Raw genomic sequence first — 20,291 nt, 5'->3', positions numbered from 1 at the left:
AAGAAGTCATATTTACGATCAAAAAACGAAAACTGAAATACTTGGGACACATTACAAGAGGCGAAAGATATGAACTGCTTCGAATAATTATGCAAGGGAAAATAGCAGGAAAAAGGTTCATAGGAAGAAGACGAAACTCCTGGCTAAAGAATCTACGGGAATGGTATAGCTGTAGCAACAACGAATTGTTTCGGTCAGCAGTTTCGAAAATACGTATAGCCCTGATGATCGCCAACCTTCGGAACGAAGATGGCACTTGAAGAAGAAGATGAATAACTTTACAGTTTCGCCTTTAATAGTTACCACAAATAAAACATTTTATACAACGTTAAAAAATATACTCATACGTTACTCCCAAAATATAGCTTGGTTTGAATTTGCTGTACTTTTAAAATTTACTATATTATTTTGGTTCTGCTTCCCGACGAACTAGAACACCTGTAAAGGACTACCAAACAAAAAGAAGAGAAGAAAACGGGATACACAGAAGAAAGAAACAAATTTACTTATATAAGGAAGTTTAATGAATAGCAATTCTTAACAGAGACAATGAATTCAGAGCATTTTATAAGAATGTTAACATTGACAGAAAAGAATTCAAGGCAATTACAAACTAATACAGAAGTCTGAATGGTGCCTTATTGACAACAAGGAAAAATGTATTAAATCAATTGGTAAAATACTTTAACTGGGTACTGAATATAGAGGAAGAAAAAGAAAACCTGAAATAAAAAAATAAAATGCTTAAAAAAAAGTATTAAGGCGAATCAATGGAGCAATAACACAGCTAGAAAAGCGCTTTTTAATAGCCCCATTGGTCAGAGAAAAAGAGGAAATCTCAGAACAAGGTTCCTTGGAGAAAGACGACGATGGATGAGGACGACTGGAGAAAAATCCTTGGACCTATACAGAGTTGTAAAGACATAATTATTATCATTGGCTCTACAACCCTGTGTGGGTCTTGGCCTATTCAAGAATTAGTCTCCATTTCCACCTATCTTTCGCTCTGGCTTTCCAATTTCTGATCCCTAGATTCCTCAAGTCATCTTCGACTTGAGTTTTAAATGCCCTGCCTCTCTTCCTGGTTCCTACTGGCTCTTGTTATAATATCTGTCTTTGGGGGTCTCCAGTGTCCATTCTTTCAATGTGTTCTAGCCACCTTAGTTCATTAATTTTAATAGACCGGACGATGTTGCATTTTTCATAACATTGATACAACTCAAAATTGTAGCGCCTGCGCCATATCCCGCTTTCTTGTACTCTTCCGTATATGTGCCTAAGTATTCTTCTTTTAAAGCGGCCCAACAGGTTTAATAAGAGTTTCATATATTAGTATCTTGGTTTTTCTGCTAATTATGTGTGATGTTAAGAGCTGCTTTAGTCCAAAGTAAGCTCTGTTTGCCAGGTATATTCTTCTCTTAATTTCTACGCTTACTAGGTTGCTGTTATTTAGTTGTGTTCCAAGATATATAAACTCCGAGACCCCTTCGAATGTGTGTGCTTCTGTCACCAGATCTTGTGGTGCCGCTATTTGTGTGCTGTTCGCGACCTTCATGTATTTTGTTTTGGATACGTTGACCTGCAGTCCCATTGTCATCGCGGCTTTTTCTAATGTTCCAAAAGCCTGTATCAGGTCTCTTTTTGTCCGTGTTCCTATGTCAATATCATCTGCGTAGGTCAATATCTGTACACTTTTATTGATGATCGTACCTCTGGTTGTTATACCCGATTTCTCTATGGCTATTTTGTACCTTGACTTTGCACTCAACTTTCGAAATAGTTGCATTTACCAATGTTATTAGATGCGACGGAATATCTAGTTCTGTCATGGCATTATAAAGTGCGCTTCTGTCTACACTGTCATAAGCGCTTTCACAATCTATGAAGAGGTGGTGGGTATCGATTCCATATTCATATGTCTTTTCTAAGGTTTGTCTGAGAAGGAAAATCTGATCAATTTTTGACCTTTTTTTTTCGGACTCCACATTGGTATTTGCCTATTTTTTCCTCAGTAAAACGATCATAAAGTATATAAGCCAGTACTTTGTAAGCCGTATTTAAGAGGGTAATGCCTCGATAGTTGTCACATATTAGTGGATCCCCTTTCTTGTGAATAGGTATTATAAGACCTACATTCCAACTGTCTGGGAGTTTTCCTTCTCTCCAAATGGATGCAACAAGTTTTATTAGGTATTTTTTTAGCGCGTTGGCTCCATACTTGAACAGCTCAGGGAGTATACCATCTTCTCCACGGAATTTCTTGTTTTTTAACCTTTTTATTGCCTTGGCAACTTCTTTTTCTGTTGGTATATTATTTTTCTCCCTCTCATCGTCTACGTCTCCACTGTGATCATTTATGTCAGTCACTTCTGGGTTGCCTATATTTAATTTTTTAGGCCTTTCTAGTTCCTGTAGCTGGTTTTCTAAATGTCGTTTTTCATTTTGTTTTAGTATCTTTTTCTCTGCTTGTCTCATCTGTTTGTACTCCTTTTGATTTTGTCTTGATTCTTTTTTTGAGTTGAAATTTTCTAACTATCTCAGGGTTTCGTAGTCTGTCCACCTCGAATTTATCTTCTTAGCTTCCTTTACCTTTTTTGCGTTAGAGATTCGTGCCCTTAGTTTAGCCTGTACGAAGTAGAGATCAGAGTCAATGTTTGCTCCACGTCTGGTACGTACATTCATAACATCTCTATAATGTCTTGCGTCCACAACAAAATGGTCAGTTTAATTGATTGTAAAGACATAATGTTATTCTGATGTTATTAATAATATACATTACAAAATTTACGAACTCATCATCATCAGTTGGCGCTACAGACCCTTTTGGCCTACCTCAAAACATTTTTTAATCCTACCCTCTCTGTCTTCTCCATCCCCTTACTCCAATCTCTCTTACATCGTCCTACACATCGTCCAGATACCTACGTTTATCTTGCCCCCTTTTTCTCCTTCTTTCAATCAGCCTATATTTAGTATGATTATTTTCATGAAGAACCACTTTCATACATCCGCATAACGTGGCCCACCCATCTTAGGCGGTTTATTTTGATGGTTTTCACGATATCTGCATCACCAAAAAGTTTATAGAGTTAGAAATTACTAGCTGACCCGGCAAACGCTGTTTTGCCTTATAAATTATTTCTAGTGTCTAGATAAATTCTAGTGTAGACAAAAAGTTTCTTACTTATTATAAGTGTGTAAGTATGTGGTATATGCGTGAAATGGACGAGGAGCGCTATGAACGATAAGGGAATATAAAAATAACAAACGCCAAACAATATTATTTTTAAGTTATTATAGTTTACGAGACCTTTCGATCCATATATACATTGTGGGGTCTAAAACTTAAAGTGAATTTTAACTTCCGGTCATCTCAAAACCGGAAGTGAATTTTTGTATCAAAAGTATATCTTGACAATCTCATACGTAATACTAATAATATTCCGAAAAAATATTTTAATTATCTAATATGGTTTTTGAGTAAAGTGGTGGACAAGAAAAGGGCTTAGCGTTTTAGTATATAAGATATCGCCTTTTTCACATACCCTGTTCGTTCTATGCCATATATGGTCCTCAGTACTTTTCTTTTAAAGATTCGTAGTATTTTTTTATCTCGGGTCGACATTGCCCATGTGTTCGATCCGTAAGTGAGCACTAGGCGTATTATTGTTTTATAAAGTTTGGACTTTGTTACTGTTGACATATTTCTTACTCTTAGTTAAGGGCCTGTGCCAAAATAACAACGGTTAGCCACGCATATTCTTTTTCTTATTTTTTACATGTGTTGTTTTTGAAGTCAACCAGTGACCCTGGTAGCAGAACTCTTCCACCGTTTCTATAGTTTCGTAAAACAGGCTAGTATTCGAACAATGAGATTTTGTACTGATTGCGCAACCTTTCATTACGAAACATTCACCGGATTAAGGGACTTATTTCCTTTTAGCCTTTTTCTATAAATCACAAAGTGGTAATGAAATGACGGACTAACTTTTGGAGTCTGGGACGTGTCAATTCAAAATTCGATTGGAAGCAATTTCCTTCAGCAGCTGCACTGAAAAGGGATATTATAAGAATACGAGCAAAGATTTTCATCCATAACAAAGGCGCTTAATCATGTCATAAAAGTGAGGATATTTGGATAAAATATATGAAGTTGAATAAAATAATAAAATTTTATTTTAGGAAATGTTTTTTTAGGATTTCAAGCTTCTTTTTATTGATTTCCACTCTAACAGAAACACGAAAACAGCAAATATTTTGTTTGGATTTGGCACATTAAGTCCGAATTCGCAATTTAAATAAGGTATTTTGTAGTACCTGAATAGCAAAAAAAAAGTAAAATCCAGAATTTTGTTTTGAATTACAAAAAGTTAATTTTATATTCAATATAAATTTCATTACTTTATATTTCATAACTTTTTTGGCAACTTTCTACTTTAAAAGATATTTGTCAGATTTATTCTTGTTGGATACGGAGTAGATAGCACATACAGAAATACCGTAATATCATTTATGAAGACAATTAATGTAGAATAAAAGTCAGATAGAACTACTCAGAACCGTTTAAAGTTGTCAATAAAGGACTTCGACAAGGATGCTGCCTGGCACCAACCTTGTTCAAACCTTAATATAGATGAAATAATAAAAAACTGGAACAAGAAATGTGGACAAATTAGCGATAACTACACTTCCCGGCACACATTTCCGCTACTAAAAATTGTTGATTTAGTTTGACAATTTATAACTTTTTTATTTGTATTTCGATTTTCAAGATTCTTGCATCAGTTTATACATATATTTTTATCATTTTTTATTATTCTGTTAATAAACAATTTTTGCTTAAATGGTATACGGTAGTGAATGGAAGCGTTGTATTTTCTCCTAACTTAAAAAAATTCTATGGAAAAATTGAGACGAATTTGTTTCATAATCCTTTCGTATTATCTCGGAGGTATACCTATGATTTTGTTTCTTGAATTATTCTAATATCTATTTTTTTGTAAGAGCTGCAAATGAAAATACTGCTTTGAAGGTTTATTAAATTAAAAATATCAAAAGCAATAAAATTATTAACACAAAATAAAATTAACAACTCGCAGCAATGCCTGCTCGCAATCTGTTTGCCATCGAATGAATAGGATGTGTTATTCTTGCTTGGGAAATAGCCCAATAGTCCTCTACCAGCGCCAACCTTAACTGTACCAAATTTTCTGGAGGCCTAGAACGACGGTGAATAGCTCTTTTAATTCATCCCATAAATGCTCGATCTGATTGAGATCTGGGCTGCATGCGGACCATTCCAATCTTATTAATCCAACCTCATCCAGATAATCATTTACAATATGGAAAAGGTGAGGTCTAGCGTTATCGTGCAATAATTTAAATTTATTTCCAATGAAAGGTGGAAATGAAACTACCACATCTTGGAGAACTTCTTCAATGTAGCGACGGGCAGTCATAGCTCCATTTTCACATTAGTACAGGATCAGAACGTGCCTCGCTACAAATGCCTGACCAAATCATAACGAAACCACTATGGTATAATATTTTCTTTGATATGGTGCAGTCAGCAAATGCTTCATGTCGCTGTCGATGCCGAGTAAACAGCAGTATCTCTTAGATCCCTTAAGGATCTAATGACGACAAAGCAATCATCAGCTGCAATAGTTGATCTGCTTCTGCCAGAGCCTTGGTGTCTTGTAAAATTTCCAGTCTTCCGATACTTTTCCCAATTTCCCAGATACCCATTTTAATGGGTACACCGTAATACATCTGGTAAAAATCTTTACCAGTTCAATATTATTTTATATTTAAAACATAGGCAATATGCCAACAGTACAACTAGATTAGAAGTTTTCAAATAAATTCAAAGTATAGAGAAGGGTTAGACAAATATGCGTTTTGTAAGCTAACTTATTCAATATTTATAGTGAATATGCCATGAGGATGGCTTTAGAAGGGTGGGTCGGTAAAGTAACCGTGACTGGTAGAAAAATATCTAATTTAAGATTTTCTAATGAGACTACATTTATAGCAGCAAACGAACAAGAAATGATAGATCTCCCAGAAAAAGTTGAGTGGGAAAGCTAAGAAGCTGGTCTTGAAATTAATTAAAGCAACACGAAAATAATGGTGTTCAACACAGATTCAACACTATTCAGCTGACTAACCACTTGCAGGAATAATAAGTAGTAGAAAGCTTCAACTATCTTGAATCTTGTATAACTAACGACAGTAACAGCTAAGCAGAAGTTCTAAGACGACTTCGTGTGGTAAAAAAAAGGGATGAATCGTTAACTAAAGTTTGGAGAAATAGATCTATCTCTCAAAAAATCAAAATGAACCGATACGTACACTTCTATTCTCAATATTTTAATTCGAGGAAGAAATTTGGAATATTCGCGCACAAGAACGCCAAAAAGTTTATGCCTTTGAGATGTGGCGTTGGAGAAAAATGATGCGCATATCTTCGACAACTCATCGGACAAAGGTTTCAATTTTTTAATAACATGACACTAAAAAAAGGCTGACCACAACATGCATCGTCTGCATCGAATTCTACAATTCTTTAGTTACGTGGTTCGGTGATCAATTCAGTGTCATGAGGTCACAATAATTTAGACGAATTCATTGTTTCTGCAAACGTTCCGGGGAGAATACCAAAATAACGGTCACCAATCAAGTGGTCCGACCAAGTTCAGAATTCAGCTGCCCACTCATTCTTAAAACAACTGCAGATATAGAGACCAATGCAGAAAATTTGTTAGGAGTATTGGAGGAAATCACGATCTTCGGAAATGTTAAAACGACAAGAGATTCTTCTGATTTCTTCTGTATCAATTTAAATGTAAATTTGATGACGTTATATGTTTAATTATAATAAATAAAGCTTGGATTATAGGCAAAATGCCTTTTTTGCCTATTTTGCCTATTATAATTGTTTTTTGCACTTTTTGCCTTTTTTCGTAAATTCCGCCTATTTGTGCCTTTTTTAAAATTTGATGGTACTATCCATGATATTATTCTATTACTAAACCATTCTATAATAAAATTTTGGGTCAATAATAAAATATCAATGGCTTGTTTATATAACAGATTTCTAGGAAAATGAACCTGATCGAGAGTTGAGGGTTAACTATTTGGAAATCCCTAAGCTTTGTTAGTTTATTATCAGTCGGTTACTGTATTAGAGTTTAGTCACAAATTGCTATATCCTAGTTTAGTTTTGTTGCGTATACCGAAAAGCGAAGAATACGTTTTAAAACGTTTTAGACATTTGTGTGAAAAGATGACATCTAAATTAAGGCTATGGATCGCACCTTATTCGGAACTTTCTCTAGAAGGAGATGGAGCATTTTGTAAACCATGCGGCAAATCGGTAAGTTTTATTTTTTCTCGTCCCACAACATATCTAAATTCTAAAGCGGTTTTAGAATTCTAATTATTTTTTTTAAATTCTCAGATTTCAAGTAGAAAAAAGTACTTTATTGACCAGCATTGTGGAACCCCACTTCATAAACGTAATTTAGAAAAATTAAATTCCTCTAAGTTAGCCCAAATATATCTGCGGGATAGTTTAAGCAGTTCAAAAAAAAGGAGGAAGACGCATTTAAATTTGATTTATGCCAGATGATGATTGCATCCAACATTCCTCTATATAAAGTTAATAACCCTAGTTTTAAATGCTTTTTCGAAAAATATCTTAATAAATCCTTACCGGACGAGAGTACATTGAGAAAACATACTGTGGAAAAATGTTATGGGGAATGTATTTCAAAAATTAAGCGGGAGTTAGAGGGCAAGTTTTTGTATATTATCGTGGATGAAACGACAGATGTATGCGGCAGGTATATAGCTAATTTAATGATTGGAATTTTGAACGAAAACTTTGCGAGAAAACCTTATTTAGTTGCCGTTAAAGAATTGGAAAAAAAACAAACAATTTACCAATAAGTCGATTTATACAAGATAGTTTAACAAACCTTTTTTTACCCAACGCTATACCAGTGAATAAAATAGTTTTAATGCTTTCAGATGCTGCGGCATATATGTTAAAAGCTGCTGTTAATTTAAAGATTTTTTATCCTAATTTAATTCATTGCACTTGTGTAGCCCACGGGGTGAATAGAATTGCTGAAGAAATAAAAAATCTGTTTCCGTTGGTAAATAATTTTATGAAAAAAGTTTTTGTAAAGGCTTCGTTGAGGGTGCAAATATATAAAGAAAGACTTCCCGGTGTCCCTTTGCCACCTAAACTAGTAATTACAGGGTGGGGAACCTGGCTCGAAGCAGTTTTTCTTTTACTTTGAAGACTGCAATGAAATAGAATTAGTTATGTCAGAAGCCATTCGAGAAGAAAAAAAATATTAAAAAATCCCAAATTGAAACAGGAACTCGCTTATATCAATGACAATTATAAATTAATAGTTACCACAATTACCTTATTAGAAAAACAAGAGATAAATTTATGTGAGTCAATTAATTTAAAAAAAATAAAATATGTTTTCGACAAGAATGAAGGTTTTTCGTTTTTATCTAATGTTGCTAAAGTTTTGAATGGGACATTTTCCGAGGAATTTCAAATTATGCCAGATTTATTGTCCGCTCTGAAATATGATCCAAATACATCTGTCGATGTCGAACGTTCGTTTTCAATGTACAAATTAATTATATCATAAGTGATCGAAGACATAGTTTTAAGACCGAAAATATTGAAAAACATTTAGTTTTTTCTATTAACGATAAAATTTTAAGTGGTTACAATGTTTAATTATTAATTTACAGTTATTTAGTTACTAGTTTATTTATACTAATGTTATGATTACGATGTGTAAATATACCTGCCTTAAGTTAGTATTACGTTAATTCACTTTGTACAATAAATAATAAGTTATATTCCTTTATTGCCTATATTTTGCCTAAATGTTAACATTCCTGCCTTTTTTAATAAAAATCTTTGCCTATATAGGCGCCTTTTTCTTCAATTTTTGTTGCCTATAAATCCGAGCTCTAATAATAAAATTGAAACTGAAAATTTGCTTGTAACTGAGAAGCGGGAGAGAGAAGGTGTCTTCTTGTTGAGAAGCTTGAGTTAAAGTTTCACTTGCGTGCTTCCAGTTGGGAAGCAAGTTTAAATGGCAACATTGGAATTTATCGGAGCCAGTTTGACTTGCATCTAGTTGAGAAGCCAAAGTGGAAATGTGACTTGCATTGCATGCTTCCAGTTGGGAAGCGAGAGACAAAGTTTGAATTGGATGGAAGCCGGTTTGACTTGCTTCTATAAGTTGCTTCTTATAGTTAAAAAGCCAGAAAGGAACTTTGACTTGTGTGCTTCTAGTTGTGACGCGAGAGACGAAATTTTTTAGGGTAAAGCGATACAGCAGGAAGACGGCATGTCATGTTGATCACGAAGATCTTTAGTTTAGTAAGATGATAAATACACATATTATAATTAATATTGTTTTATCAAACAAACGATCGTTTTAACAATGGTTAACGGAATATGAAAATATGAAAAAGACCATGAAGAAAACCTGAAATGTATTCAAGTAACGTCATTAAAAGCTTGGCAGGACTAATTATTCCGGAACTTGCAAACATAATAGTACATCTAACCAAATTCAAACGTCAATATTTATGTCAAATATCATCATTAATTTTGAAATGCTTTGAATAACCTATGGTTTCAGGCTTATGGATTTCTCATGGGTTACGATATGATTATAATTTCATACTTGAAATACAGTCTACATTTAAAATATTGTTTACAAGCATTTACATTATGCATGTAATAATAATTATTTAACCACTCCGAAACGAAACCGCTGAAAGAGAAAGTATATCAGCCTGACGCGCATTACGAATGGATGTCACGTAAGGATGTTCCCTCGAGAATATAATTTGCTCCAGCTCCCCTTCACATTAATTTATATGTATTAATAATGTCATTAAGCCCTTTAATCATATTCTAAACTCGGTTACATGATGAATATTAAAAAATAAATATGCACGCTGTACGCACCGACAACGCGTCGGTTAAAGTTACTTTACCTGTAGTTACATTTTCGTTGAGGGCATATGGCGTCAATTTCTGCTTTAATTAGGTCTGATCTCGTTCATTATGCATTACGGTGAAAGTATAAATCAACTTGTTAACAAGTTAGAAAATGAAAAGTTTAAATTTAAATAAATATCAAATAAAATAAATAAATATAAATATAGAATTAATATAAATATATTTAAATACGTATCAACAGATACATAGACGCTTTGAACGTGAAATCAAATCTTTTCTGTCTTTTTCATTTTATTCGGATCTACTCTGTATGAGTACAAGAAACAAATTCGTTAAGGATTTCTGCTTAGTTGACGAGACATGTCGTGGAATGCAAATTTTATATTCCCCATGTCTCTATTAACATCTTTATCAACGTCTGGCTATGCCTTACAATTTTTAGAAGGCTCCAGATTAAAGCAGAAATCTGAATTTGTTTCGAAACTATCTTACCGATTTTTCTGTCAGATGTCGCTATTGCGTCCATAACGAAGCCATTTTATTGTTGTTCCTAATAAGACAGAGAAGATTATTTTTCACGTTAAGAACGGCTATGAATAACTGTTCTGATGAGACTTATTAAGTCGAAATACGTATCAACAGATACATAGGCGCTTTGAACGTGAAATCAAATCTTTTCTGTCTTTTTCATTTTAAATTTAAAATTGCTACTTCTATATTTAAAGATATTTTAGGAATACATTATTATATAGCTCAGTCTACACAAAAATTTATATAAAATTTATAGATATCTAACGATTTTAAATAGAAAATGAGATATCACAAGCAATAGAAATAAGTAGAGGAGTACGACAGGGATGCATTTTGTCACCGCTGCTATTTAATGTTTATAGTGAAAGCATCTGTCTGCAAACGAAGGAATCGTAATCAATGGAGAGGTTGTAAATAATATTCGATACGCAGACGACACTGTACTAGTTGCAAGAACAGTAGAAGAATTGCAACGATTACTTACAAATATAAATATTGCCCGCAATAATTATGGCATAAGTATCAATTTCAATATAAAAAAACCTATATGGTCTTCAGTAAGAACATGACACAACCAGCACATATTAGTATAAACGGCATTCAAATTGAAAAAGTATCAAGTTACAAATACTTGGGGACTTCAATAAATGAAACTGGAGACCAACACAATGAAATAAAAAGACGTATCGAAATTGCCAGGGCCACCTTTATAAAGATGAGGAAATTCTTCTGCAACAGAGATATAAGCATCCCTCTCCGATTAAGAATGCTAAGGGGCTACGTATTTAACACGCTATCATACGATGTAGAGGCCTGGACTCTCAAACAGAACAACATAAAAATATTGAATGTTTCGAGATGTGGTGCTACCGTCGAATGCTGAAGATAAGTTGGGTTGAAAGAGTCACAAACTTTGAAGTAATGTGTAGGATAGGAAAAGACCCAGAAATTTTGTCAACGATCAAACGAAGAAAACTCGAATATTTGGGTCACCCGATGGGAGGACATAAATACGCATTACTTCAAAATATAATTCAAGGAAAAATAGAAGGAAAACGGAATCCAGGTCGTAGAAGAATGTCATGGTTGCGTAATTTGAGAGAGTGGTTTGGCTGTACCACTAATGAACTCTTTAGGTCAGCTGTAAACAAGGTTAGAATAGCCTTGATTATTTCCAATCTCCGATAGGAGTGGCACAAGAAGAAGAAGAAGAAAGGATTTAAGCTAGAGAGAATACGTAGTAAATGGTAAATAAAGAATTTAATGGCGAATATCCCTATTATAAAATATAAATAGTTACAAAATTTAAAATAACCTAAAAAGAAAACAATAATACAATAACGGCATAAGAGTGTATGTGTGTGTGTGTGTGTTTGTAAAAGATATGGCACAGAAATAAGTCCATCAGCCACAGAATGTTTTATTTATGTTTAAAGATATTTTTTTGTTCTTGTTTGTTACTTTTTTTTTAGATATATGTATAAATCACTAAAGTTATACTAATTTATATTTCTACTCTTATATTTGTAATAAAATTTATTAGCAATTCTAAGGTTTCTCTGTTAGCAGTTGACAAAATGTGTGATAGACTTAACGGAAGCAAATATTTTATTTCAATAAGAATTAATAAGAATTAATTTATTAGGTTTTTCTATATTATATTTGTGATATGAAAGAAAATATGATTAAGATCTCCATAAGAACTAATATCAAAACTGTAGGATGGTGCCGGTAATATGCCAAGCTTAAATAAATGTGACGGGAATCGATCATAATTCGTTTTTAGGCGAAATACACTTGCAGAGAAGAATTTGGTAGTCGAATAATTGAATATGTATTAGAGTGGTAGTGGTAAAGTGAGGTGTATCTAGAAATACGTATTTTGCGAATTTTCAACAATATTCTTCCATTGCTGTTCCCATTTTAACCTTATTTTATTTTTTATTGCGTTAAATATATCTCTTACTGTATAAATATTACAAAAGACTCCATCCTGCACTACTTCCTTAGCTAGAGTATCAGCTTTTTCATTCCCTGGTATACTTACATGGCCTCTCATCCAAATAAATGTTATATTTAAATTGATATATTTAAAATGCTTCAGATATCTCTATGTCACAGTATTATTGTGTATTTTTTTTTTGGCATAGACTTTTAGTCATTCAGCCAGACTCAACATGGTAAAAAAAGATTGCCCGAGTTTATATTAAAATAAATATACAAAACAGTAAACAGGTAAACAGGGTCACTCTCTTCTCGCCTAGGGGCCCATCAAGGCATTTTTTTTTTACTTACAACACTAGGCCACGGTAAGAAAGGAATTTAAACAATTAGGTTAGAGACAAAGGTTCGTTATTAACTAATGTATAATTATTTACATGGTTATTTTACTATCTTTTAAAAACATAACTAATAAATCATACACTGCTCTCGAGTCTAATGATAATAGGTACTGAAGGTTCCAAGGGGCTAAAATATTGTGTTTATGTAAATTATGTATTAATCTGGATGAAGTTATAGTATTTCTGGGGCAACTGAAAAATATATGATCTAGGTTTCCTTCTTCTGTACAAAATTCACATTGATCATTATCTAAAACCTTAAGTTTAAATAAATGTTTGGGGTAACAAGCATGCCCAAATCTCAGTCTTATGATCGTGGTAACATATTTCCTAGGTACATTAAAAAACTTATACCAAGAAGTTTTAGGAATATCTGTTTGAAGAGAAGTGTATTTATTTGGGCTAATAATGGAATATTCCTTCCATATATTATCCCACCTTTGGTATAATCTTAATTTTAAGGAAGCCAGAAAGTCGCAAGCCGTGATTTTATACGAAGTTTCTCTACCAGACATAATACTTTCTCTTGCTAATTGGTCTACATGTTCATTATTTTCCAAACCTATATGTGCTTTAATCCAAACAAAAAGTACATTTTTGCCCCTTGTTGCTAACTTTTGTTTGATATCCTTAATTTTGTAAATATAAGGGCAACTGTACGTATTTGGCAATCCCGGTTTCCCAATAGAGGTCAAAACTGATAAAGAATCTAATAATATCACTATATGGTCCGAGTTACTTTCTGTTGCATAAAGTAAGGCCTCATATATTGCAAGAGCATCTGCTGTAAAAATAGAGATCTGGGAGTTCAACTTAAATGTGCGCTCTATTCGTTCCAATGGAATAAAAAAAGCGCATCCAGTGCCGTTTGATGATTTGGAGGCATCGGTATATATAACGACGGAGTTTTCGAATTCTGATAATATTGAGTGAATAATCTTTCTATTTATGTGTATACTGTCACTATATTTTGGTACCATGATATCTGCATTTGAACCATGATATGTTGCATATGAGATGTTTTGAAGTGTATACGTAGCTTTATCTATCTCTTTTAATGCTTCCATATTATGTTGCAAAGCTTCGCAGACTAAAGGCGATTTCTTTTTTCCCAATATTTAGTAGACAAATCATAGCAATTCAGAGTGATGAGCTTTGTGTATAACGATTGATTTTTTATATATGTCTTTACCAGAAATTTTTCGGTCAGGAAGTTTCGTCTGATATTTAAAGGTAGTTCCAAGGCTTCCAAATACAAGGGTTGAATTGGTGTGGACTTCATAGCACCTAAACATGTACGTAGAGCTGAATTGTGTATTACGTTAATTTTATTTAGCAATACATTACTGGCTGATCCATAAAATATGCTTCCGTAATCCAAAATGGAGCGAATATACGCTCTGTAGAATAATAAATTTACGTCTACATCAGCACCCCACCACGTTTTATTAATCGATTTAAGAAAATTTATTCCCTTGTTGCATTTGTTTAACATATCCTCAATGTGATCCTTCCAAGTCAAATGTTTGTCAAGTGTCATCCCTAAATATTTGACCTTATTTTTTAGTGGATATTGATGCTCTCCTAATTTAATTATTTGATCGTTAGGTTTATAATGTCTGGTAAAAATGCAAACCTGAGATTTATTACAAGATAATTCAAAATTGTTTTTATAAAGCCATTTTTGAAGTAGTTGATAGATACTATCCAAGTTTTTGATTGCTTTTTTATATTCTTTGTGTTCTGTGTAAATGCAGAATTTAGTAAATTAAATAGCATAATATATTTGATTTCATCATAACCAGGAGAAGTGTTAGGACGGTCACTAAGGGCACAGTCCAATTCTAGCATAGATTATTGTGTATTACATTTCCCAGTCTTTGATGATACATGGGCTACTGATATTGTACTAGAATATGATTTAGCTATATTTTAGCAAATAATGTTGAAGTACGCTACAGTGATTCTGTTAAAATGTGTTTAGCTACGCAAAACCTTACTGGAGAAGCGTGGACTAAAGCGACTGAGAGTAAAACAACCGAAATTGGCCACTTAAAGTCAATAAGAATTATAATGTAATGTAATAATATAAGCAAATAAACCTACACACTAATCTAATCTAATAAAAATTGTACTTGTACAATTAAATTGAACTTCTAGTATATATGTTTAACAATGTACACTATGATGGTGTATGTTTTACAATGAAATATCATAAATTTGAGGACTTCCTTATTTGCAAGATACGATTTTAATTCTCTCTAAAGTATACTGTATATAATTAACTCAACAAATATCAAGCTTCAACGTTACACAAACAACGTTTGCCTCACAGAACCGTCATCTAATCAGCAGTTGATTTTCAAGTTAGGAACGTCTTGCATTATACTACAACCTTTAACTACCTTACACTATAAAGTTTACAAGTACACTTGTCTTGGTTTTGGCTCCTAGGCAAACATACTGTTACAACTAAAATGATTACCTTATGCCTGTCCTTCATTGATCCCCTTCCGAGTACGGCCATTTTACACATTGTGTCCTCTTGTAGCCGTTTGAGGGAATTTCCTTTGGGACCGAGAAGTTTGCCGACGAAGTTAAACTGCAAAAGAGAAGAAAGAAAACTTTCAATTAGGTATTGACAAGCGACTCTTAATTCAAACATTATCGGCTAACTTTGTTCATTTAGTATTCTCGCAGTGTTCGTTTGTTTGACGTACTTTTTAACTTTGTGTAAGAACACTATTTTGTTTTAATTACTCTTAAAATCGAGTTTGCCGAAATTAATTAACTGGAACACTGCTACGCTTCGTTAGAAACTTTACAATATATGGCCACCGAAAGCACGAACTAATCCAGTCGATTAAACAAAAAAGTCTTACTAGGAAAGATCGCAAAAGTTGTCATCACAATAAAAACAAAATTCTATACCAAGTGCTGCTCTTTCGATAATACATTCAAATGAACCCAAATTCTAAAATGTTGAATTCTCGCTCCCCTAATTAGTTTACGTCAAAAGTCATGAAATACTCTTTGTAGAGGATTGAAATCTGTATTGGAAACAAATGTTAAAATTGTTCTACGAATTAAAATCATTCCAAAATTTTGCATAACGTTTTATTCAGACAGAAGTGAGAGCACTGAAAGATCTTTATTTAGATAAATATCGTAAGATATTCTAATAGACAAATTCTAGCTTATACAAAAATTCAAAGGATTTTAAAAAAGTTTGGACCGTGTTTCCTAATTGTAATTGTACATTTTTATTATTTAGAGAACGAATAAAAAATATTTTATAATTATTTCTAAACATGTTCAAACAATTCGACATTGTTTCATTTTCAAGAATATCCTGAGGGTTTCTTGTCAAATAAATCCTATAATTTTTAAATTCCTCTTATAAAAAGTCTTTATGAAAGAAATGGGATATTACAGATAGTTTGTTATTTTCTAAGTAGTGAATTAATGGATGACTTTTTTTTATTTTTTCATATTAAAACTGTTGCTTTCTGCACACAATATGACGTTATATAACACATAAAGCCATCAGAAAGGGAGGAGACTATATATGGTCAACCTACAACTCAATGGTTTCTCTCCGTCGCATTGGATACGTATATTACCATAGAAAAATAATAAGGGAGTAGATTTAAAACTTTATTTAAAAACAAGTAAAACCAAAAGACAAATATACATAAATATACATATATTCAAATATAATGAAATATAAAGAGCTACAAATTTAAGTATTACGTGATACGAAAAGAATATGACAAACTATATTTTATTCATAGTTGAAAGGAGTTTATAAAAGGTAAACAAATTTCCGTAAAAACACAGCTGTTTTGAAAACTAAACATTACAAGATGAATTATGGATATCTATATCACACAAACTAAACCGCTTGTCCACAAACGAAATCAGTAGTATGCTGAAATATGATAGCGCAGGAAAGAACAGTGACTTTAACAACTGATTGCCATATAAATATCAATGTAATGCAATAAGATGATTTTGTATATAAGACAAATAATATATTATAAACTATATATAAACAAAACTACAACTGTTGTACAATATAGCAAATACGTACTTAAATAAACGTAATATATTTCATTAAAGGTTAAACGTAAATGTTCCAAATAAAGGTTAAAATGTCTCAATTTGCAAGACAGGATTTAATAGAGTTCAACATAGAAAAACATAAATTTGAAGCAAATATAACTAGCAATTATACAAGTACACCTGTACTTGTTATGAAACAGCGAACAATGTAATTGGTGTAGAATAAAATATGTACTTTACCACGTGGAGCAAAGGTAGCCTATGCTACCATGTAGTATAGGCCCCTGTCGTCTTGGCAGATCAGAAACAAAGGTATTGTTGATGTCGGAGCAGCCTTTACCCCTACTGGATGGAACGACTGCCTGTTACTCACTGATGGAACTCGTCTCTGTTGATTGAGCAGTCTCCACCCCTTCTGGCTAGAACGACTGTCTGTAACTCACCTTGAGAAAGCATATGATAGTGTCCCGTTAAAGAAAATGTTTGAGGTCCTCGAAAGGTCCGGATTGGATTCGACGTATATCCGAGCGATATATAAATTGTACGAAAATGCAGTTAGTTGTGTAAAAATTGGAACCAGAACTTCAAATTAATTTAAAGTCACTAAAGGCCTAAAGCAAGGATGCTGTTTGTCACCGACACTCTTTAAAATATACGTCCAAGAAGCATTGAGGAATTGGAGAAATAAATGTAGATTTATGGGCATCGAAGTGGGACAAGAATCTCTATATACATTGTTGTTTGCAGATGATCAGGTGGTGGTTGCAACCGATGAGGTATATGTAAATTATTTGAATCGAAAATTATTTGAGGAATATGCCAAATGGGGGCTTACTGTAAACATAAGCAAAACAGGATATTTAAAAATTGGAGGCAATACCACAGATCTGAGGCTTGAAAACGCAGTCATAAAAGGCTGCAACCAGTATAAATATCTAGGAAGCATCATATCAGCAGATGGCAGAGTTAAGATAGATGTACAAAACCGAATAACCCAAGGGAAAAAATGCATACGAATACTGAATTCATTACTGTGGTCTAATAAAATAAAGATGCATACCAAACTTCGCGTATACAGAGCAATTGTAGAACCAGTTACCACATATGGTGCCGAATGTTGGACGATGACAAAGAATGAACGAGATAAAGTAGACGTTGTGGAAATGGATTATCTTAGAAGGTCATGTCGAGTATCGAGAATGGAAAGAATCAGGAATGAGGAAATACGAAACCGTACAGGAATTAGAGATACTCTTTCAGATAGAATACAAGGAAGGCAATTACAATGGTATGGTCACGTGATGAGAATGGAGGAGGAGCGGTGGCCAAAGAAAGCCTTAATGTATGTTCCGCCAGAAAGAAGGAAAAGGGGAAGACCACCAAATTCCTGGAGAAGAGAAATTACAAAAACAATGCAATCTAGAGATTTAGAAGAGGGAGATTGGAGAGATAGGAAAAGATGGAGGCTGAAATGCGGGAAGCGGCAATCGCCGTAGGACCCCCGTTATCTGATGATGACATTCTTAATAATAAAACGTCCTGGTTAGTAACGTGGTCGATATAGGATATCTTCAGGATTCGACGATAAAGCCACATTTCGAAATCCTTAATTTTCGCGCAGGTAGCGTCTGTGAGAGTCCAAGACTCAACTTCGTACAACAGTATATGAAAGATATAACATCGTAGTAACCTGATTTTTATGGGTACTGATAAATCATGGCATTATAATAGCTTAGCCATTTTTGAAACGCAGATCTTGCTTTATCTATCCTATATTGTATTTCTAGGAAATAATCCCAATTTTTGTTGACGTTCGTACCAAGGTAGGTAGTTGTTTTTACTCTTTCTATTGATTGACTGTTCGCGAATACCACCGTGTGATCCACATATTTGATGTTATTGATACATTCTCCGTTAATTCGAATTCCGGCATCCGTTAACATCCTTTACTGCTTCTTGAAAGATTTCCTTTAAGTATTTGTTAGACAGCAAGGGTGATAGTATACATCCCTGTTAGACCCTACGTTTAATTTTAATGTCGTCGGATTTTCCTGGTTCTGTACGGATAGACGATGTTTGATTCCAGTAAAGATTGCTACTAATTCTTAGATCAGAGATGTTTATTTCAATATTTGTTAATATCTCCATCAGCTTGTCGTGTTTTACTGTATCGTGTAGCATTTTAAAATTCCTTGGTATATATTGAAATCCCCTCGTATGTGTTAAAATACCAAAAAGTACTTTCAATTCCTATTCGGGTCGCCGAGTTGATATAAACACATTTTTAGAGTTTGTTTATGTATCACGAACGCGTATTTTCATTGATCGAAAGCCGCTTAATATTCTGCGATTCAAATAAACATCCATTTAAATCGCTGAGAAGGTGTTGCCGGAAAGATAATTGCGACACTCTCGCTAAGGCCATTGTCAAGAGCGCTTGACTTCAGATTTAGTCCAAATTTTACGTCAAATTTTTAATGTTTCTTATTTTTCGTCCCGTTTCATGGAAAATATGTAGTGTATTGTAGCAGTTAATGGTTCAGTTACAGTTTAAAGTGAGGTTTTGAAAGATATCCACATGTTTCGTTTTCCTGTTTTTTAAGACGCCCAGTTTAAAGTTTGTATCTAGTGGCCTAATTTCAACCTCAAATTTGTATTTCCCTAAGAAGCCGTTTCAGAATAGCTTTTCATAGTATGGAAATGAATTTGTTCGTGTGGCAGAAAGTGTAGGCCCAGTTCTATCCCCAGAAATTTTAGTGAAGTCTAGTTTCCACCCCCAAAAGTAATTTAGTGAAATCAAGGTAACTTTTGTGTTTAAATTTTAAAGGAAAAATAAACATTTTTATTAATAATTGCTTTCATCATTTAAAAAGATAATTTTTTATTTGTAATAATTTATTTCTGCTATAATTATAGCCCAGTAACAATAGTAAGTTTTGTAGTATCTCCAACTCCTAGAGTTTATAAACGGATAGGACATAGTAATTGTTTCTCTTTGTTATTTTTGTATTTACTTTTGTTACTATTAATATAGTATTTTTGTATTTTTTCCTAAGCCATTTTGTTTATTTCTTTATTGTAACCGTTATAATTTGGCATCTCGAAGCGGCGTCCTTATTTTAAATAGCTAGAGGTTCTTCTTGTAGTTTTGTTTGTCCATTTGTTCCAGAAAATTCATGTAAGTACCCCTTTGTTTCATTTTTGTAGTTGCCCCAATCCAACCCCCTTGCCATTCACTTACCCACGACTCAGCTAATCCAAATAAACCCTGAGAGCCGTTCGCATAAGTTTCGTATATTTTGCTTGCCCTATCTCGGCCCCAATAGTTTCTGTCCCCA

The 20,291-nt window shown here is 33.4% G+C and overlaps 1 protein-coding gene across 2 annotated transcripts in view; it reads right to left on the bottom strand.

Moving 5' to 3' along the window:
- LOC140434177 (uncharacterized) overlaps nt 1-20,291 on the bottom strand; it is a 929,087-nt gene that overhangs the window by 279,661 nt on the left and 629,135 nt on the right. For both annotated transcript variants that reach the window (XM_072522244.1, XM_072522245.1), the window contains exon 5: nt 15,374-15,490. In XM_072522244.1, the coding sequence (XP_072378345.1) occupies nt 15,374-15,490 (117 nt within the window). The remainder of the gene's footprint in view (nt 1-15,373; nt 15,491-20,291) is intronic.

This window comes from Diabrotica undecimpunctata, chromosome 2, assembly GCF_040954645.1.
Source record: "Diabrotica undecimpunctata isolate CICGRU chromosome 2, icDiaUnde3, whole genome shotgun sequence".
Taxonomy (NCBI): domain Eukaryota; kingdom Metazoa; phylum Arthropoda; class Insecta; order Coleoptera; family Chrysomelidae; genus Diabrotica; species Diabrotica undecimpunctata.
Note: the sequence above shows the minus strand (reverse complement) of the source record. Positions and strands in the feature narration are given on the sequence as shown.